Genomic DNA, 21,845 nt, shown 5'->3' with positions numbered 1-21,845 from the left:
GAACTGTTTCTCTTCACCAGTTAGAGGTGTCTGCTATCACAAGATGTCTTGCTTTTCAACTTCCCCTTCATTCGTGTCCTTCATGTGCCCTTCTCTTCCCCGCCCTGCTGTCTGTGGCCAGGCAGGCTGCCCAGTACCTAATCCTCAGGAACCTGCTTTAGAGTTTTACCACACATGCCTATATCCCTAGACAATATCTTGTTTTGAACTTAATACAAATAGAATCATACTGTAGACCTGCTTTTTTTGCTCAGTATTCCTAGGATTCATCCAGTTTGTTGTATGTAAGCCATATAGCTTACTCATTTTCATGGCCCTATAGTATTCCTTTGTATGAACATGCAGTATCATTTTGACTCTTGGTGGACATGTGGGTTATTTATAGTTTTTGTGCTAGGTGCAGTGGCATGTGCCTGTAATCCCAGCTTCTCAGGAGGCTGAAGCAGAAGGATCACTTGAAGCTAGGAGTTCAAGACCAGCCTGGGCAACAGAGTGAGACTCTTGTTTCTACAAAAGAATTTTTTAAATTAGCCAGCATCTGTAATCCCAGCACTTTGGGAGGCTGAGGCAGGAGGATTGCTTGAGCCCAACAGTTCAAGACCAGCAAGACCCCATCTCTACCCCAAAAAAAAAAAAATTAGCCAGGCATGGTGGCGTATTCCTGTAGTCCCATCTACTTGGAAGGCTGAGACTGGAGGGTGGCTTGAGCCCAGGAGTTCAAGGCTGCAGTAAGCTATGATCTCACCACTGTACTCCAGCCTGGCTGACAGAGCAAGACCCTGACTCTGAAAAATAAATAAGTAAATATAGGCTTTTTTTGGTATTGCAGACTGTACTGTCATGAGCATTCTTGTGCATGTCTCTTGGTCCACATGGGCAAATGCTTCTGTAGGGTTGGAATGAAGAGTAAAAATTTGGAATTTTAGTATGAGCCCACATATGGCTTTTTTTGATGAGGCCAGACTGTTTTACAAATTGATTGTTCCGAATTATACTTCCAGCAACAGCATACAGGTATTTGAGTTTTTCCATATTCTGGCTGACACTTGCTGTTTTGCCAATTTTGCCACTGTGGTGAGTGTGCAGTGCTGTTATTATTAGGATTTTAATTTACATTTCTCTTATTATTAGTGAACCATCTTTATTTATTGGCCAAGCTATTATACTTCCCTTCTGTTAGATACTTGTTCTTGTTTTTTGCTCATGTTTCTTTTAGATTGCCTTTTTCTTGTTTATTTTAGGAATTTTTTTTCTTGAGACTAAGTCTCACTCTGTTTTCCATGCTGGAGTGCAGTGGCGCAATCTCAGCTCATTGCAGCCTCTGCCTCCCAGGTTCAAGCAATTCTCATGCCTCAGCCTCCCGAGTAGCTGGGACTGCAGGCGCGTACCATCATGCCCAGCTAATTTTTGTATTTTTAATAGAGACGGGGTTTCGCCATGTTGACCAGGCTGGTCTTGAACTCCTGACCTCAGGTCATCTGCCCACCTCGGCCTCTCAAAGTGCTGGGATTACAGGCGTGACCCACTGCGCCTGGTCTATTTTAGGAATTCTTTCTTTCTTTTCTTTTCTTTCTTTCTTTTCTTTCTTTCTCTTTCTTTCTCTCTGTCTCTCTGTTTCTATCTCTTTCTCTCGATCGTTAGTTCATTTGTTCATCTTTCTTTTCTTTCTTGATGGAGTTTCACTCTTGTTGCCTGGGCTGGAGTGCAATGGCACGATCTTGGCTCACCGCAACCTCTGCCTCCCAGGTTTAAGCGATTCTCCTGCCTCAGCCTCCCGAGTAGCTGGGATTAATGCCCAGCTAATTTTGTATTTTTAGTAGAGGTAGGGTTTCTCTATGTCGCTCAGGCTGGTCTCGAACTCCCGACTTCAGGTGATCCGCCTGCCACAGCCTCCCAAAGTTCTGGGATTACACATGAGCCACTGCACCTGGCCAGGAATTCTTTATAGATTTTCGATACTAATTCTTTGTCAATTCAGTATATTGCAAATATTTATTTCACCTGGTGGCTTGTGTTTTTATTTTATTTCTGATGCTTTTTAATGAATAAAAGTTCTTAGTTTTAATGTAATCAAGATAATCATTTCCTATGTGATTCATATATTTTAGATCTGTTGAGACTTTTTCTGTTGAATTATAAAAATATAATTTTTCAAAGAATCCACCTGGATTGCTCTGTGAAAGTGATATGAGATAGGAGTCTAAGTTCATTTTTTAAATGTAGGTAGCCACCTGTCTCAGCAACAGTTATTGAAAAATCATTCTTTTCCCACTGATCGGCAGTGCCAGCTTTGTTATAAATTAAGTCTCTTTATGTGTGCATCTATTAATAGGCTCCCTGTTCCATTGGGAAAGAAAATACCACATTGTCTTATTTTAGATAGATAACATATTTCTATATGGTGTCTTAGTCCGCTTGGGATGCCATAACAAAATACCACAGACTGAGTGGATTAACAGTAGGAATTTATTTCTCACAGTCTGGAGGCTGAGAAAATTATAACACTATATTAAAAGGCATTAAAAATGACATAAACACACATCCCATTCATGGACTAGAAAACTCAGGTTTACTTACTTGACGTGGTAAAAATGACAATTCTCTCCAAAGTGATCTTTAAATTTAACACAATTTCAGGAAAAAAAAAAAACCCAACAAGTTTTTTGAAAATCCTGAAAAGCCAACATAAAAATGTCTGTAACTTTGAGCAAAGATACTCCTGAAGAAGAAAACAAGGTGGGAACTTGCCTTATCACATTAGAGACTGAATGTTTGTGTCCTCTCCAAAATTCCAGTGTTGAAGCCTTAACCCCAAAAGTGATGTTATCTGGAGATGGGGCTTTTGGAAGGAAATAGGGGTTAGATGAGGTCATGAATATGGGGCAAGGTCTGTTGGGATGTGGTGCCCTTATAAGAGCTAGCAGAGAGCTTAGCCCCTACCATGTATGCATGGAGGAGGAGTCACGTGGGCATGTGACACCACGCTTGGCTAATTTTTTTTTTTTTTTTTTTTTTAGTAGAGATGGAGTTTCACCATGTTGGCTAGGTTGGTCTCGAACTCCAGGCCTCACGTGAAGCTCCCACCTCAGCCTCCCAAAGTGCTGGGATTACAGGCATGAGCCACCGCACCTGGCTGGAGGGAGCCACCGCACCTGGCTGGAGGGACACTTTAAAAATGAAGGTTTTGGTCTGGCACGGTGGCTCACACCTGTAATCCCAGCACTTTGGAAGGCCAAGGTGGGCAGGTCAACTGAGGTCAGGAGTTCGAGACCAGCCTGGCCAACATGGTGAAACCCCATCTCTACTAAAAATACAAAAATTAGCTGGACCATGGTGGTGCGTGCCTGTAATCCCAGCTACTCGGGAGGCTGAGGCACAAGAATCACTTGAACCTGGGAGGTGGAGATTGCAGTGAGCCAAGATCGCACCACAGTACTCCAGCCAGGGCAACAGAGTGAGACTCCATCTCAAAAAAAAATAAAAAAGTAAAGTTTTGTACAGCACTGAGCATGAAGGAACTGTATAGCTGCATATTACTTGTAACATAGGTCACATTCAGGAACAGAATGTCAGGAGAAGTAAGCAAGTCACAGAAGAGTACATGATGAGGATTTCATTTATATAAAAACAAAAACAGACAAAACTAAGTAATACACAGTTTACAGATACTTTCAAGTGTGGTAAAACCATCCAGAATTCAGGATGCTGTTCCCCTTGCGTGGAAGAGAAGGGCTCTCCTTGAGGGAGGACATCCAGGGGGTTTCAACGGTGCTAGTAATGCTCAATTTCTTAGGCCCAGTGGTGAGTGCATAGACATCTGGGTTTTGTTGTTGTTGCTTTAGTTTTTTTTTTTTTATTATTATTTATTTAAACCTTGTGTGTACATTTCACACACATTTATAGACACAGGATGAAAATCATCTAGCCATTGCATCATAAATTTCCCCAGCAGTGATAAATGTTCCCTCCTCACGTAGACTGGACTGTTGGAAGACTTTTATTTGTACAGCCAGTTTTCTGAAAGAGGAAAGCGAAATTCTTCATCGGCATTTGCTTGGTATCTTGGTTTACCCTGAGGGCTCATCCCTCTTTTGTTGGACTTCCAGGGATACAGAGCTCAATCAAAGACAACCAAACTGCAGTCCTCCTGGTTTTGGGACAGTAATGGGAAACTTCCTCTTATCCTGGGTTTTCAGACTTACAGAATGCAGAAGGAAGGACAGAGTTCATCCACTAAGGACACCAAGGATGGCACAAAGAGTCAGGGAGATCTCCTCAGGAGTTGGCTGCCCTGGCCCCTGTGAACCCTTGCAAAGGTATGGCCCTCAGACCACTCTCTGACAGTCAAGAGTCCAGAGCAGATACCAGAAGGGTTATTGCTTCAAGCAGATTAGGATCTGAGACCAGAGCACAGGCACTGGGCCACCCAGTAAGTTACTTCACTTATCTCATGTGTGCTCTGAGAATAATGGCAGAGTTACTGCTCACAGAACCAGGCTGAGGGGCAGCTGCGATCACAGGACAGATCACAGGACAGTACTGAAATCAGATCCTGTTTACTGAGACCTTGCCTTGGCCCATGCCCCATAATGAGTGCTTTTCCAGCACTGTCTTGTGAATTTGTCTTCCTCTTTTCCATTTTGTTTTGAGGCTTCAGAGTCTAGTGGGAGAGGAAATGCTGGAGATGACCTCACTCATCCTTTCCCGTCTTCCTATTGAGTAGATGGAATGTGCCAGCTTCTCCAATCTGTGCTTTTTTCTGGAAGCTTCAGGATTTTGAGGTTTGTCCAGGAGGCCTTTCGAGTGGCTCTGGACTTGTTTCTGAAAAGGTTCACTTCAAAAGTACACATGTAGAGGAGTACCCAGGACAGGGAAGGGTGCAGGTACTAACCACTCAGCAGTAGGAGCAGTTTCTACCTCGTGACACCTGTGGAGCCCTCTTATCTCTGGAAACAGTAAGTAGAGTCAACTTGTGGCAGGAGTTGGTGGGGTTGTGGTTTTAGGAGAGTGTTGAAGGTCTGGGATGAGCTCTGTGGGCTGATGGAAGGAGTAGGGAGACAGCAGTGAACAGGCTACGGGACAGCACTGTGGCCTGTTGTGGTTGAGGGAGCAGAGAAGGCTCATCATCAGATTCACCACAGCTGGGCTTTGGACAGAGGAGAATTGAAAGAAAAAAGGCATGAAAGAACTGAAGGCACAAGCATAATATATATAGTGTCTTTGGCATCAGCAAACCTGTGTTCTGTACCTGGCTTCACCACCAAGTAATGCTGTGATTTTGGGGGAAATCTCTCTAAGCTTGAGTTTTCTCATCTGTCCTATGAGAAAAAATAATACCACCTCTTACAATTGTGAAAACAGAAAACTATAATGTATGACATGTGTGGTGCTTAGTAAATGCTGCGTGAAACCTGTTCCCATTCCTTTCTTTTAACAGAACAAAGATTAAAGGTTAAGTCCTGTCCCAGAGGATCTGCTCTTGATGTGGATGAGAAGAATATCAGAAATTTCTGAGCAATAGGGGAAAATGTGAATACCAATGACTGTGAAGGCTCAGTGACATCAGAGGATGGGGTGTGGGGAGGGAGACAGCTAAAAAGGGGATGGGGTGCTGGAGTCAGAGCGTAGCTGCTGGGCTGGAGATTTCAGAAGTCACGACATTCTGGGTGCAACTTTACTGCTCTAAGAAGGAATGAGAGTGTTGGCATTGGAAGGGAAGACTGAGCACATTCAGAGTGATTTGAAATATGGCATGGTCAGGAGGGCAGTAGGTGTGAGCAGTAGAGGGAGGGGCTTGTGTCTCTAGGGGAATGAAAGTAACATGCTGTGGTGTTGGGGAGAATGGTCTGGGAGCAGCATGGAGGAACTTTAGGGTTGGTACAGGATGAGGGTGGGGCATGAGTAGCCTCCTTTTCAGAGGGCCTCAGGAAAAGGCAGTGTGTACAGAAAGCCAGGCTACTTGTTGGAGGGTAGAGGTTTCCAGAACTTGAACCTGGATAGTCACTGGCTGTGGCTGCCACAGATGGTAAGGTTGGCATGTCCCTCTGACTGGGCATCTGGTTCTTCCATGAGAGGCAGGTGCCAGTTCTTCTTCTTGTACCTAAAAAGTGCCTCCTTCTCCCTTCAATTCTCCTGTCCCCTGTGAACACATACTAACTAGGCCCCTCCCTTCCTTCTGAAACTTCACCTCCTCAGGAAGCCTTCAAAGCTTGCAGTCTCCAGATTCCTCACCCAGGATGCGAAGGCAGCCCTCAGACTCCTGGCCTTTGCTATTCTTGTCATTCCAACCTCCAGAGCTTTGCGCTGCTTTTCTGGAGCTACAACTCAAGGAATCAATTTCACTTATTTATCTCTTGGCCTTTGCCTAGGCAATGAGGTCTTAATGACAATAAATTCAAACCTGTGCCTTGAGCTTTAAGAACTACTTTATCTCCTATGTGCGGAAACATGGAAAGAAAAACCGTTACAGGAATAGAAGATTCAGCTTGGACCAGCCCCAGAGAGTAGCTTCACCTAGGAGTCTTATGGGTGCTTTGGGTGCTGCTTTTGTGTCTCCAAAGCAAGCCCAGGCCCAGCATTAATCTTTGTCATCTTAATTGTCCATCTTTTCCATGGTCTGCTCCCTAGGGCCTATACTGAGCTGCTCCATATGACCTTGACCATCCAGGAAACAACAGCTCTCCTTAGACCTGAATCCTTGTTCCAAGGAACCCACATCCATGTCTACCTGCCATCCATCTTGCTTTTGTGAACTACAGAAGAGCAGCCCCCCGGTGTCTGCAGAACCTACTCATTACCTAACTCAAATGTTCCATTGCTGGGCACAGGGACCTTAAGCTCCCTTCACCAGTCTTCAGCTGAGACCCAAGTGCTCCTTCTCAGGCCCTAAATGAGGGATGTGGTCTCTTTAGGGCTGAGCCAGCTTCTGGCAAAGCAGAAGAAAGGAAAATCTGTAAACTCAGTAATGGAGCAGATATACCCAAAGTCTTTTTTAGTGTGTTTCCCTGGAAGATACCCATAAGGGAATGTGAATTTTGCTTCTCCCCATTAGCTGATAGTTTATTCACTTGTTTTTCCAATTCTTATGCAAAGACTGCATCTGATGCCTCATTTCCCTCTGAGGCTCTGGGAGGTTACTTTGGCTTCCTCAGAGCACAGGGCTCAGCATACAAATCGCATAATGTAATTGCTGCTGATACTGGCCTCTAGTTACCACACTGCTGTGCAAGAGGACATTGGAATCTGACCCCCAGCACCCAGCCCTCCAGCTCTGACCAACTCTCTTTTCCTTCCAGGGAATGTTCATTTTTTCTCTAGTGGCCTTCTGTTTTCTCACTGTCGTCATGGAAGTATCATCATTTCCAAGGATCACATGAATTCCATTTCCTTCTATGATGGGGTAGGTGTTGTACTAGTCAGTGGCTTTTTTGGTCGGAAAGTTGCTCACACTTTTGAGGGGAAAACTAAATAACTCCTTTCTCCCCTCCACTACCACAGGGCAGTATGTCAGGAACCAGCACAGCCACTGAGGCAGGCAGGGAGGGAGGTTGTGGAGAGGCCTGGGCATTCTGAAGACGCTTATGAGCCTCATCAACCTCACTGCTCTGTAAAGGGCTTACCTAGAAAGGGCTTCTGGTCAGAAGGGCCAGCAGCTCCCCATGCCCAATTCATTCACCCTAAAGAGGACTATAAAGCAGGCTGAGAAGGCCTCCAGTGGCCCCTCTTGGGTGACCTCCAGGTCCAGGGGCACAAGGCTCACCCACTGAAAAACCAGAAAGGAGCTGCATCCTGTGGTATTGATGAGGTTCCGCATACACATTAGCATGGACAGGATTGTAAGTGAGTCAAGAGGGACAGAAATGGCTCACTTTCCCCGTGAAAGTTTAGCCCCTCCTCCCTCACACACCCAGACTTCCTCTCCAGCTCCATAAAAGTTCTACCATCCTATAACAATCCTCTAAGTTCACCAGTCTGCACTAACACTTCCCCTTCACCTTAAGGGGAAGAGGGTAGCGATGGGTTTCCCCTAGCCTTTACCCTGTGGCCAAGGCACAGCTTGTCTCAGTGCAACACCAGAGCAGAGGGCAGGCCCGCCACTCTGCCTGGTCTCAGCCTCAAAACCAGTCTGTCTGGGAGCTAAGACAGAGACTATGTGAGGTATTTTGGTCAGATGGCTCAGAAAACGAATTCTGTGAGGAAGTTTTTCTTCCATATAGAGCCTGCAGCCTTAAAGGCTGTTCAGAAATGTAGGCAGACCAATTGGACACATTGGATGGCCCTATTAGATTAAAGCTTTGCTGTTAGGTTAAAGAGTCTTCTAATATCACGGAAGAAAGAATGCATCATGAAAAGCACAGTACTGGGATGATAAGTAGCTAATTTCGACAAAAAATAGACTCTTACCTCTACCAAAAATCAAAATGAACTTCTGAGGGATTAAAATTAAATATACTTAAATTTCACAAATAGAATATAAAAATGAATATTTATTAAACCTCTAGGGGTTAGAAGACTTCCGAAGCTTAGAAACAATACAAGAAATTCTAAAGGAAAAGTTTGTCAAATTTGACCAGTTACTGATTTTTTTTTTTTTTTTTTTTTTTTTTGAGACAGAGTCTTGCTCTGTTGGCCACGCTGGAGTGCAGTGGTGCGATCTTGGCTCACTGCAAGCTCTGCCTCCCTGGTTCACGCCATTCTCCCGCCTCAGCCTCCTGAGTAGCTGGGACTACAGGCGCCCACCACCATGCCCGGCTACTTTTGTTTTTGTATTTTTAGTAGAGACGGGATTTCACTATGTTAGCCAGGATGGTCTTGATCTCCTAACCTCGTGATCCACCCACCTCGGCCTCCCAAAGTGCTGGGATTACAGGCGTGAGCCACCACATCCAGCTGACCAGTTACTGATTTTTAAAAATTTTTTGCTGATAATTTAACTTATTGAAGTATACTGTAAATACAACTAACTGTATCCATTTAAAGCTTTGGCAGATGTGTACATTCATGAAACCACCTTTACAATCAAACCAAAATGTTTCCTCATGCCCTTTTTCATCTTTCCCTCCACTCATGGGTTCAGACAACCACTGATTAGCTTTTGTCACTATATATTAGTTTGCATTTTCTAAAATGTTGTATGAATGAACATCATCTATTCTGTAACCTTTGAGTCTGACATTTTCCACTCAACATAGTGATTTTTAGATTCATCCATGTTGTATATGTAAATAGCTGTGTTCTCTTTATTGCTAAGTAGTATTCCATTGTATGGGTATATCATAAAATTTATCAGACTAATTAGTAATACAAAACCCTTTAAAAAGTATTTTAGGGGATGGGGAGGGATTGATCAATGAATACAAAGTTAGAAAGGATGAGTAAGTTCTAGTGTTCTGTTGCACAGTAGGGTGCCTGCAGTCAACAATAAGGTGTTGAGATCTCACAATAGCTAGAAGAGAAGATTCTGAATGATGAATGTTTGAGGTGATGGATTTCTCATTCATTACCCTGATGTAATCATTACATAATGTATACATGTATTGAAACAACATATTATACCCCATAAATATATGCATATTATGTATTAATTAAAAATAAAAAATAATTTTTTATGGCCAGGCACAGTGGCTCATGCCTGTAATCCCAGCACCTTGGGAGACTGGAGCAGGTGGATCACCTGAGGTCAGGAGTTCAGGACCAGCCTGGCCAACATGGTGAAACCCTGCCTCTGCTAAACAAAAATTAACTGGGCGTGGTGGTGCACACCTGTAATCCCAGCTACTTGGGAGACTGAGGCAGGAGAATTGCATCAACCCAGGAGGTGGAGGTTGCAGTGAGCCGAGATCGCACCACTGCACTCCACCCTGGGCTGCAGAGTGAGAATGTCTCAAAATGTATATATATATATATATGTATATATATATATATATATATATATACACACACACACACACACATATATACACACAAACACACACACATATATATGTGTATATATATAATTTTTAAAAAGTATTTCAAAAGGCAAATTTTTAAAATTGGGAAAAACATTTTTGGTGATTTAGACAAATGAATTAATATTTTTTTTCTGCAAAGAGTTGTATCTTTATTAACATGAAAACACTGAGTCCCAGTCAGGGATGTTCAGAGGACATGAGGCTACTTAACAGATAGGAGAAATTATATCAGAAACAACCTCCTGCTATCATATGTAACAGTAACTTAGCATTTATTGTTAAATTATACTAATATAGTATTAAAGCATACCAATTTATACTAAGGAATAAATCCTAAGGAACTGTTGGCAGAGGAGAACTGGAATAGCTCATGTCAACTTGTGTGGGTGGCCCAAGAGGGGAAGAGAGTGCAGTCACTGGAAGTGTTTACTGATAGTATATGATAACATGGCTAATGGTGATGATAAATTAAGTTTTAAAAACAGGATATGGGGCTGGGCGTGGTGGCTCACGCCTGTAATCCTAGCACTTTGGGAGGCCAAGAAGGGCAGATCACCTGAGGTCAGGAGTTCGAGACCAGCCTGGCCAGCATGGTGAAATGCCGTCTCTACTAAAAATACAGAAATTAACTGGGCATGGTGCTGCGCACCTGTAGTCCCAGGTACTCAGGAGACTGAGGCAGAAAAATCGCTTGAACCCAGGAGGCGGAGGTTTCAGTGAGCCGAGATTGCGCCATTGCACTCCAGTCTAGGTACCAAGGGCGAAACTCCATCTCAAAAAAAGAAAAAAACAAAAAAGCCAAGCATGATGGCATATGCCTGAAGTCGCAGCTATTTGGGAGGCTTAGGTGGGAGTATCACTGGAGCCCAGAAGTTCGAGGTTGCAATGAGCTATGATTGTACCATTGCACTCCAGCCTGGGAGACAGAGTAAGACCCTGTCTCTGAAAAAGAAAGGAAAACAAAAGTACTAAATGTTAGCTGTAGTTGGGTTTAGGTGATGGGACTTTCGATTAATTTTTCTAAAACTTTCTTCTCTGTTCTGTTTTTATAATTTTTTTCAAAATGAATTGCATTTCTATGCCCTACCAATGAACAATCTGATAAAGATATTAAGAAAACAATTCCAGGGCTGGATGCAGTGGCTCAAGCCTGTAATGCCAGCACTTTGGGAGGCCAAGGCAGGTGGATCACTTGAGTCCAGGACTTTGAGACCAGCCTGGGTAACATGGTGAAACTCTGTCTCTACAAAAAATTATTATTATTATTATTATTATTATTATTATTATTATTATTATTTAGATGGAGTCTCGCTCTGTCACCCAGGCTGGAGTGCACCCAGCCTTAAAAATTGTTTAAATTAGTGAGGCATGGTGGCAGGTGCCTGTAGTCCCAAGCTACTTGAGAGGTGAAGTGGGAGGATCTCCTGAGCCCAGGAGGCAGAGGTTGCAGTGAGCTGTGATCATGCCACGCCGTGCTCTAGCCTGAGCAACAGAGTGAGACCCTGTCTCAAAAAAAGAAAACAATTCGATTTACATTAGCATCAAAAAGAGTAAAGTACTAAGGAATAAATTTAACCAAGAAAATGAGAGACTTGTACACTGAAAACTGAAAAATATTGCAGAAAAATTAAAGACAACCTAAATGAAGGAAAAACATCCGTGTTCATGACTCAGAAGACTTAATATTAAGACAGTACTGCCCAACATGATCTACAGGTTCAGTGCAGTCCATATCAAAATCCCAATGGCATTTTTTGCAGTTAGGAAAACCCTGCTGGGCGCGGTGGCTCACACTTACAATTCCAGCACTTTGAGAGGCTGAAGCGGGCGGATCACTTGAGATCAGGAGTTTGAGACCAACCTGGCCAGCATGGTGAAACCCTGTCTCTACTAATAATACAAAAATTAGGCAAGTGTGGTGGCCATGGATCTATAATCCCAGCTACTCGGAAGGCTGAGGCACAAGAATCACTTGAACCTGGGAGGCAGAGGTTGCAGTGAGCTGAGATTGTGCTACTACACTCCAGCCTGGGTGACAGAGTGAAAACGATGTCTCAAAAAAGAAATAGGAAAACCCATCCTAAACTTCATATAGAATTTATAGACTCTCAAGGGACCCTGATTGTTTAAAACAATCTTGCAAAAGAAAATAAAGTTATAACACGTAACATTTTCTTATTTCAAAACTCACTATGAAGCTACAGTGACCTAACAGTTTGCTGCTGGCAAAAGGTCAGGCATATGGACCAGTGGACTAGACCCATGGAGAGCCCAGAAATAAACTTTTGTATCAAATCATTTTTGACAAGGATGCCAGAACCATTGAATGTCAAAAGGACAGTCTTTTTAACTGATGGTGCTGAGAGGCCGGGCGCAGTGGCTCATGCCTGTAATCGCAGCACTTTGGGAGGCCAAGGAGGGCAGATCACTTGAGGCTAGGAGTTCGAGACCAGCCTGGCCAACATGGCAAAACCCCGTCTCTACTGAAAATACAAAAATTAGCTGGGTGTGGTGGGCGGACGCATGTAATCCCAGCTAGTCGGGAGGCTGAAGCATGAGAATTACTTGAACCCAGGAGGCGGAGGCCAGTCAGCCAAGATGGCACCACTGCACTCCATCCTGGGCACAGGTCCCCTGAGTGGGACCCTGTCTCAAAAACAAACAAACCAAAAAGATGCTGGGAAAACTAGATATCCGTGTGCAAAAGAATGAAGTTTAACCCTTACTTTATACCCGGTACAATAAATTAACTGAAAGTGGATCAAAAACATAAACGTTAAAAGCTAAAACAATATGCAATCCCAGCACTTTGGGAGGCCGAGGCGGGCGGATTATGAGGTCGGGAGTTTGAGACCAGCCTGGCCAACATAGTGAAACCCCGTCTCTACTGAAAATATAAGCATTAGCCGGGCATGGTGGCACGGACCTGTAGTCCCAGCTACTCGGGAGGCTGAAGCAGGAGAATCGCTTGAACCCAGGAGGCGGGGGTTGCAGCGAGCCGAGATTGCGCTTTTGCACTCCAGCCTGGACGACAGAGTGAGACTGCATCTCAAAAAAAAAAAAAAAAAAAAAAAAGAGCTAAAACAATAAAACTCTTTGAAGAAAATACAGGATAAAATCTTTATGATACTGGATTTGGCAATGATTTCTTGGATGTGATACCGAAAGCACGGACAGCAAATGAAAAAATATGTAAATTGGACTCCATCAACATTTAAAACTTCCGTGTATTAAAGGACATTATCCAGAGAGTGAAAAGACAATCCTCAGAATGGAAGAAAATACTCACAAATCATATATCTGATAAGGGATTAATATCCTAGAATGAATTTTGAGATGACATTTTCAGTTTAGGGGAAAAAATCCAGATTAGGGGTGGTGGCTCACCCCTGTAATCCCAACAGTTGGGGAAGCCAAGGTGGGAGGATCACTTGAGACCAGGAGTTTGAGACCAGCCTGGGCAACATAGAGAGCCCCTGTCTCCACAGAAAGTTTAAAAAAATTAGCCAGGCATAGTGGCATGTGTCTGTAGGCTCAGCTACTTGAAGGGCTGAGGTAGAAGGATCGCTTGAGCCTGAGAGTTCAAGGCTGCAGTGAGCCATCACACTCTAGCCTGGGTGACAGAGCAAGACCCTGTCTCAAAAAAAAAATCCTTTTATTTCCTATATCTCCTATAAGTAAAGCACATCTATACTGAACCCCAGTGAACTACATAATGTGACAATAATTGTACTGAAATTGATCCTCTGTGTTCTGGCAGTAGTTGTGAGTACTGTAATTGTGCAGATGCCCGTCTTGCTGATGCTCCCTCCTTTTTGCTTTAGGATTCCACCAGTACTGTTGCTGCTCTTCTCATAGACTTCAAAAGCTCATTGCTTCCTCACCTCCCAGTTCATTTCCATGGATCAAGCAATTTTCTGATGATTGCCCTTTTCCCCAAATCGAAGATATACCAAGCATTTTACTCAGAGGTAACATCAGTCATTATTCAGCAAAACTACTACTACGTTTTTTTACCCCTAGCAATTTAAATGGTAAGGCATCATCTTGGGGCTAACAGTGAAGTGATGAGAGGGAGAGTTAGGAGGGCTGGCTGGTGTGGGGTGACTGCTTCTAATCCCTTCAAGTTCTGGAGTGGTGCTGTTGGCAATGAGAGGTGAGAGCCTAAAGAAACTGAACAAGAGGGTTTTTAGCCGTTAAGAAAAATCTACTTTGTCCTTTAAATCCTAATTAGAGTTATCTCTTATTTAGCTAATTTATTGAATTGTTGGGCCCTACCTACTGAATTAGTGTTCTCTTTGCCACCCGATACTCTCCTTCCCCATGGGTCAGTCCCTGCCCTTGCGAATGGTACCACCTGGCAGGCTGCACGTTATAGGTGCTCAGCACAGATGGCATAGATGAGGGAGCTTACAAGAATGGTACGACCCACTTAGAGACCAAGCAATAGCCAAAGCCAAACTGATGGCCAGCCTCATGACTAGTGGGAATTCTTGGAAAGGTGTGATTACAGCAGCTTGTGAGGAGACAGTGTTCCTCCCTCAGGTCAGATTCGCAGACCATAGAGGATGCAAGAGTTGATCTTGGCTATAGAATAGCTTCTCAGCCCAGTCTGTGTCTCCCACCTTTGCTGGACCTTTTTACCTCCTTGTGCTTGTCCTTTCAATCTGGGAAAGTAAAGACGGCCCTTTAGGTTCTCTTCAGCCATCCCTCTGTCTCTTGGCAGGAGTTACTTGAACCACTCCTTTCTGTCTCCCTAGAGGAGAACATGCCTCTGCTGCGAGGACAGTGTTACCCGACCCCTTTCTCCATACTTCCTGACCTCTCAAGGAGCAGAATCCCTGGGGAAGTAACCCAGAAAGACATTCTGGTTTTTAAAAATACAGAACAAAATTGCTTCAGGCCTCTATTTTTGAAGCAAACTTGTTTGTTATAGTCATTTTCTCTGCAGTGACAGTCTAGATTTTCAACAGCCATCAAATCCCCACGTGGGTTCCATATCCTGTTGTTGGGTTTAAAGTGTTCTTTGCTCAAATTCTGTTTTGTTTAGGTCTTCTCCCTCTGGCAACAGCAGGATAACTCAGGGCTCTCTTTAAAAGTGATCCAGGAAGATGGATTATCTGTGGAACAAAAGAGATTGTAAGTGGCTGCTTCAGTATTTGTGCTTGCTTCCCTAGGCTTTGTGGGTATGCCGTCTCTGCAGGATGCCTCGCATTGTGTAACACAGGGGTCTTGGCTTCTGAAAGGGTCAACACAGACATTTCAATGCTGCCAACTTGCAGGTAGCCGGTGCCCTTGAGGGAATAGAAGGCAAGAGAGGGCCATGTGCAGTGCCTCACACTTGTAATCCCAACACTTTGGGAGGCTGAGGCAGGAGGATGAATTGAGCACAAGAATTAGAGACTAGCCTGCCTGGGCAACATAGTGAGACCCCGTCCCTACAAAAAATAAAAAATTAGCTGGGTATGGTGGCACATGCCTGTAGTCTCAGCTAGTCAGGAGGCCGGGTTGGAAGGGTTACTTGAGCCCAGGAGTTCAAGGTTGCAGTGAGCCATGACCGTGCCACTGCACTTCAGCCTGAGTGATGGAACAAGACCCTTTCTCAAAAAAAAAAAACAAAAAACAAACAAAAAAAAAAACGGAAAAGGTCCCCACTGCCAGGAGCCAGTGTGGCTGTGAGGGGCCGCGTCTCACAGCCCTGACCCAGGCCAGGCATGGTGTTGGGCGCCAGGCCCGTTTCACCTGTCTCGGGGGGGGGGGCCAGGGTCTTACTCTGTCACCCAGGGTAGAGTGCAGTGGTGCGGTCCTGGCTCACTGCAGTCTTGACCTCCTAGGCTCAGGTGATCCTCCCACTTAGCAGTTGAGACTACAGAGGTTGCAGAACTTGAAGCTAATTTACCTTGTACATGTAAAGTGTATTTTCCTGATCCGAACAAGCTTCACTGTTTTCAGCTAACAGTAACTCCAGATGACAGTTACTACCAGGGTGGAAAATTTCAGTTTGAAACTGAAGTTCCCGATGTGTACAACATAGTGCCTCCCAAAGTAAAATGCCTGACCAAGATCTGACACCCCAACATCACAGAGACAGGGGAAATATGTCTGAGTTTACTGAGAGAACATTCAATTGACGGCACTGGCTGGGATCCCATGAGAACATTAAAGGATGTCGTTTGGGGATTAAACTCTTTCTTTACTGACCTTTTGAATTTTGATGATCCACTGAATATTGAAGCTGCAGAACGTCATTTGCAGGACAAGGAGGACTTCCAGAATAAAGTGGACAACTACATCAAGCATTATGCCAGATGATAAAAGGGGACGATTGCAGGCCCATGGACTGTGTTACAGTTGGTCTCTAATGTGAAACAGCAAGAGGTAGCCCCACCTCCCATCCTCACACTCCCTCTCAGTCCCCTGGATTGCCCCAGTCCTGTGACCATGTTGCCCTGAAGAAGACCATCTTCGTGACTGCTCATTGTAGATGGAGTATTCAACATAAATACAGCAAGAAAATGTGTTTGGGCTTCTTAAAAAAAAAAAAAAAAAAGGCGCAGTGGTTCAAGCTTGCAATCCCAGCACTTTGGGAGGCTGACGTGGTGGATCACCTGAGGTCAGGAGTTCAAGACCAGCCTGGCCAACAAGGTGAAACCTCATCTCTTCTAAAAATACAAAAACTATCCAGGCATGGTGATACGCGCCTGTAATCCCAGCTACTCGGGAGGCTGAGGCTGGAGAATCTCTGGAACCTGGGAGGCAGAGGTTGCAATGAGCCGAGATCGTGCCACTGCATTCCAGCCTGGGTGATAGAGCCAGACTCTGTCTCAAAAAAAGAAAAAAAAAATGGGGGGGGGGGGGCGGGCTGGGTGCAGTGGCTCATGCCTGTAATCCCAGCACTTTGGGAGGCCGAGGTGGGCAGATCACGAGGTCAGGAGATCGAGACCATCCTGGCTAACACAGTGAAACCTCGTCTCTACTAAAAATGCAAACACAAAATTAGCCAGGCCTGGTGGCGGGCACCTGTAGTCCCAGCTACTCGGGAGGCTGAGGCAGGAGAATGACGTGAACCCAGGAGGCGGAGCTTGCAGTGAGCTGAGATCGCGCCACTGCACTCCAGCCTGGGCGACAGAGCACGACTCTGTCTCAAAAACAAAAAAAAAAAAAGGAGAGGTGAAACCACCAAGAATCAGAATCAGAAACTCATGGTATTATGAAGGGATTTCAGGCCAGTCTTCCTATGTGGACGTACCCGTCATCATACACTAACACTTCATTTTGTTTAAGTCTGAGATGTGTGTTTTGGAAGAGTTGACTCTGTCACTGGACTCTGGCTTGAAAGCATCAGAACCCGTTGTGTAAAGTGTATGTGCTGAAGGAGGATGGACTTCTAATCTGTGAGCTTTTGTTATTCCAGGCACTCCAGTGCACAGAAGCTCTTCAGTGCCCTGAGCCAGCCTGCTGGGGAGAAACGGAGTTCCCTAAAGTTACTCTCAGCAAAACTCCCAGAGCTGGACTGGTAAGCTCTGTTTATAGATGTTTAATATTCTGGCTTTTGAAATGTCAGAAACCTCAGTGTTGGTCCTTTTAAGCTCCTTTTTCTTGTAGTTTCTTAGAGATCACTGTAAAATGTCGCAGTAACACACTGTACACAATTTTATTCTCTAGAGAGAATCTCTCCAAGGTTTATTTTTCAGCAATTAAGTAAAAACTTTTTCATGTGAGTAGGCACCTTCAGGAAAGGCTAGGATGGTAACATAATAGCATTGTCTTTGTGTTTTTAGGTTTCTCCAGCATTTCACCATCAGCAGCATTAGCCAGGAGCCTGTGATGCGGACCCATCTTCCTGTCCTGCTGCAGCAAGCCGAAATCAACCCTACTCACAGGATAGAAAATGACAAGGTAGAGGAGCTCACCAAATATGCTGGGAATTCACAGAAAGATGATCTTGAGAGCCTGCCCCTGAATCTTTTGTGTCAGTTAACAAAAAGAACTCAGATGGAGTCCCTGTTACAGGACTGTCCACTTCCTTGGATCCTGAAATATAATGATACACATGCAACCTGCTGTATACAATGACTGTGTCAGGTGTCTACATTAACCCCAGCCAAGCCTCATGACAGTGACAAAACCCTAGCATCTTGCCGTGCCCTTCCCTGGCCTCTCAAGAACATTTAAACTCCTACTCAGTGCTTTCATGCCATCAGCTCTTCCTGATTGTGACAGGAACTTAGCTGGCAGTGGTTGACACATTGCACTTAATACAGGGAAGGGCACCCATGTTATTCAGGCCTTGCCGGAATCAGCAGGGTAAAGTGATACTTTATAAACACTATCTTCCCCAGAGTGGATTTTTTTTTTTTTTTTTTTGTCACCCAGGCTGGAGTGCACTGGCATGATCTCGGCTCACTGCAAGCTCCGCCTCCTGGGCTCAAGTGATTCTCCCTCCTCAGCCTCCTGAGTAGCTGGGATTACAGGGATGCACCACCACGCCTGGCTAATTTTTGTATTTTTAGTAGAGACAGGGTTTCACCATGTTGACCAGGCTGGTCTCGAACTCCTGACCTCAGGTGATCACCCACCCCAGCCTCCTAAAGTGCTGGGATTACAGGTGTGAGCCACTGTGCCCGGCCCCCAGAGTGGATTTTAATCTGCTCCTGCCTCACACTTCCCTCCTCTTGACCCCCTCCACCATTCCTTCAGAACCATAAGTCTCTTTTTTTTTTTTTTGAGACAGAGTCTCGCTCTGTTGCCCAGGCTGGAGTGCAGTGGTGTGATCTTGGCTCACTGCAACATCCGCCTCCCAGGTTCAAGGGATTCTCCTGCCTCAGCATCCTGAGTAGCTGGGATTACAAGCATGCACCCCCACACCCAGCTAATTTTTTGTATTTTTAGTAGAGACAGGGTTTCACCGTGTTAGCCGGGATGGTTTTTTTTTTTTTTGAGTCTTGTTCTGTCGCCTAGGCTGAAGTGCAATGGCATGATCTTGGCTCACTGCAACCTCTGCCTCCTGGATTTAAGCAATTCTTCTGCATCGGCTTCTCAAGTAGCTGGAATTTCAGGTACCTGCCACCACGCCCTGTTAATTTTTTGTATTTTTAATAGAGATGTGGTTTCACCATGTTGGCCAGGATGGTCTCAAGCTCCTGACCTGGTTCAAACTCCTGACCTCAGGTCATCCACCTGCCTCAGCCTCCCGAAGTGCTGGGATTATAGGCGTGAGCCACCATGCCTGGCTTTTTTTTTTTTTTTCTTTTTTGAAATGGAGTCTTGCTCTGTTGCCCAGGCTAGGGTGCAGGGGCTGGATCTCGGCTCACTGCAACCTCTGCCTCCCCGGTTCAAGTGATTCTCCAGCCTCAGCCTCCCAAGTAGCTGGGATTATAGGCATGTGCCACCAAGCCCAGCTAATTTTTGTATTTTTAGTAGAGGCAGAGTTTCACCATGTTGCCAGGCTGATCTTGATCTCCTGACTTCAAGTGATCCGCCTGCCTCGGCCTCCCAAAGTGCTGGGTTTACAGACATGAGCCACCGCGCCCAGCCCAGAACCATAAGTCTTAATAGGCTCAAAGAGGATATTTACTTCCATGCAAGTCTAGAAGATACTCAGCTGCAAAAGGAAATAAAAGCACTAAGCAGTGAGAAACGTCATTTTTTCCCTTAGGCAAGAGTGTAAAGCATCTGTTTGTAAAGCATACCTACTTGTTATATTTTATTAAAAGGTGCTCGCCCGGGCGGGATGGCTCATGCCTGTAATCCCAGCACTTTGGGAGGTTGAGGTAGGTGGATCACCTGAGGTCAGGAGTTCGAGACCAGCCTGACCAACAAGGTGAAACCACTCCTCTACTAAAACAAAAATTAGCCAGGCGTTGGTGGCAGGTGCCTGTAGTCCCAGCTACTTGGGAGGCTGAGACAGGAGAATTGCGTGAACCCGGTAGGCGGAGGTTGTAGTAAGCCAAGATTGTACCACTGTACTCCAGCCTGGGCAATGGAGCAAGACTCCATCTCAAAAAAAAAAAAAGATGCTCTTGGATTGGCCTTAAAGTAAAAACGTGTCTGGCTGTATGTACATGTGCTGTGATTTGAGGGGCTGAGACCTGGGCACTGAGGAATAGGAACGAAGACAGGGAAGGCTGGATGGGAGGAGGATAAACATGGAGTACTGCCTGAGGGGTAGAAAGGGGTATGGTGTAGAGGCCCTGGTCAGAGGGAACAAGAGACAGCTTCTGGGTCCTACAAAAGAAGAGGGATTCACGGCCGTCTTCTCTGTGCTGATGTGGGCAGCTCAAGTGATGAGTGCTTCCAGGCTTAGCTTTAGCATAAGTTATTTGTGACTGGGCCTGTCTCGGTGAGTCTTGTGTATTGTGAAATAAAACTTAACAGGCTGGGTGTGGTGGCTCACGCCTGTAATCCCAGCACTTTGGGAGGCCGAGTCAGGTGGATCACGAGTTCAAGAGATTGAGACCATCCTGGCCAACATGGTGAAACCCTATCTCTACTAAAAATACAAAAAATTAGCCAGGCGTGGTGGTGGGCACCTGTAGTCCCAGCTACTTGGGAGGTTGAGGCAGGAGAATCACTTGAACCTGGGAGGCGGAGCTTGCAGTGAGCCGAGATTGCACCACTGCACTCCAGCCTGGCGACAGAGCAAGACTCCGTCTCAAAAAAAAAAAAAAAACAAACTTACAGAGGCACTTGCCATGCCAAGTCATTTACATAGACCTCCCTCAGTGATTACATGGTTTCTGTCCTCACCTGCCTGATGCCTCCTTTTTCAGTGAATTTATTAAGTTGCCTTGGAATATCTACCTGAAAGGGGACCTGTTTCTCTGTAGGTGTATAATAAGGTTAGGACAGTTCAGCCTGGCCCCTCTTCCAGAATCACAAGTGCTTCACACACGCAGTGAGTAAGACTTAGCCCTGGTTGGCCAGGTGCGGTGGCTCACGCCTGTAATTCCAGCACTTTGGGAGGCCAAAGCGGGTGGATCACCTGAGGTCAGGAGTTCGAGACCAGCCTGGCCAACATGGTGAAACACCGTGTCTACTAAAAATAAAAAAATTAGCCGGGTATGGTGGCACATGCCTGTAATCCCAGCTACTTGGGAGGCTGAGGCAGGAGAATCTCTTGAACCCAGGAGGCGGAGGTTGTAGTGAGCTGAGATCGCACCATGGCACTTCAGCCTGGGCGACAGAGTGAGACTCCATCTCAAAAAAAAAAAAGACTTAGCCCTGACCGTGTGACTTGGAGGGCACAGGCAACCAGGCAGAAGCATCCCCAGCACCACTCTCCTGTCTTCTGCCCTAGTTTACTACACCAGTGTAGCCTGGGGCATTTTTGTCCCAGACCTCCTTTCTGCCCTGTGTTTTCCTAAGAAATGTTACTACTGGGAAAAAAAGTCATAATGTCCCTGAATGTCTGCTTTACAGAAGAGATCTGTGGTCTCAAGCAGGTAGGTCCTTTAATGCATTGTATTTTAACTAATCTATTCACAATCTGCTCTAATTAGTGTTACTACTCTAGTAAAAATTAAACTAGTAACACTACATTTTATATGGTATTTGCTACATGGCAAGCACTGTTCTAAACACTTTGCTTATTTTAACCCAGTTAATCTTCACACCCACTTTACAATGTAGGTTCTGTCATTGGCCTAAGGTCACAGAGTTAGTGAGAGGTCATACTGAGGTTCAGACCCACAATGCTTGGCACCAGAAGTCAGTTCTCTTAACCTCTTCTTACACAATGCAATGCAGTTGAATTGCAAACCCATGACTTTTTCTTCATGTAGGTAATTATCAGCATTGTAACCGGCCTTCCAGGCTGTCACGCTAGCGAGCTCTGTGCTTTTCTGGTCACTCTGCATAAGGAATATGGCAGGTTAGTATGGCTGCTGCCTT

The 21,845-nt window shown here is 45.1% G+C and overlaps 1 protein-coding gene and 1 pseudogene across 2 annotated transcripts in view; both read left to right on the top strand.

The window, feature by feature from the left end:
* DNAAF9 (dynein axonemal assembly factor 9) overlaps positions 1-21,845 on the top strand; it is a 171,286-nt gene that overhangs the window by 106,903 nt on the left and 42,538 nt on the right. For both annotated transcript variants that reach the window (XM_055264885.2, XM_055264886.2), the window contains exons 21-26: positions 7,296-7,399; positions 13,778-13,924; positions 15,004-15,092; positions 17,368-17,469; positions 17,735-17,852; positions 21,737-21,825. In XM_055264885.2, the coding sequence (XP_055120860.1) occupies positions 7,296-7,399; positions 13,778-13,924; positions 15,004-15,092; positions 17,368-17,469; positions 17,735-17,852; positions 21,737-21,825 (649 nt within the window). The remainder of the gene's footprint in view (positions 1-7,295; positions 7,400-13,777; positions 13,925-15,003; positions 15,093-17,367; positions 17,470-17,734; positions 17,853-21,736; positions 21,826-21,845) is intronic.
* On the top strand, positions 15,099-16,795 carry LOC129474085 (NEDD8-conjugating enzyme UBE2F-like; annotated as a pseudogene).

Source organism: Symphalangus syndactylus, chromosome 24 (genome assembly GCF_028878055.3).
Source record: "Symphalangus syndactylus isolate Jambi chromosome 24, NHGRI_mSymSyn1-v2.1_pri, whole genome shotgun sequence".
Classification (NCBI taxonomy): Eukaryota; Metazoa; Chordata; class Mammalia; order Primates; family Hylobatidae; genus Symphalangus; species Symphalangus syndactylus.
The sequence above is the reverse complement of the archived record's forward strand: the minus strand, read 5'-3'. Positions and strand labels throughout refer to the sequence as shown.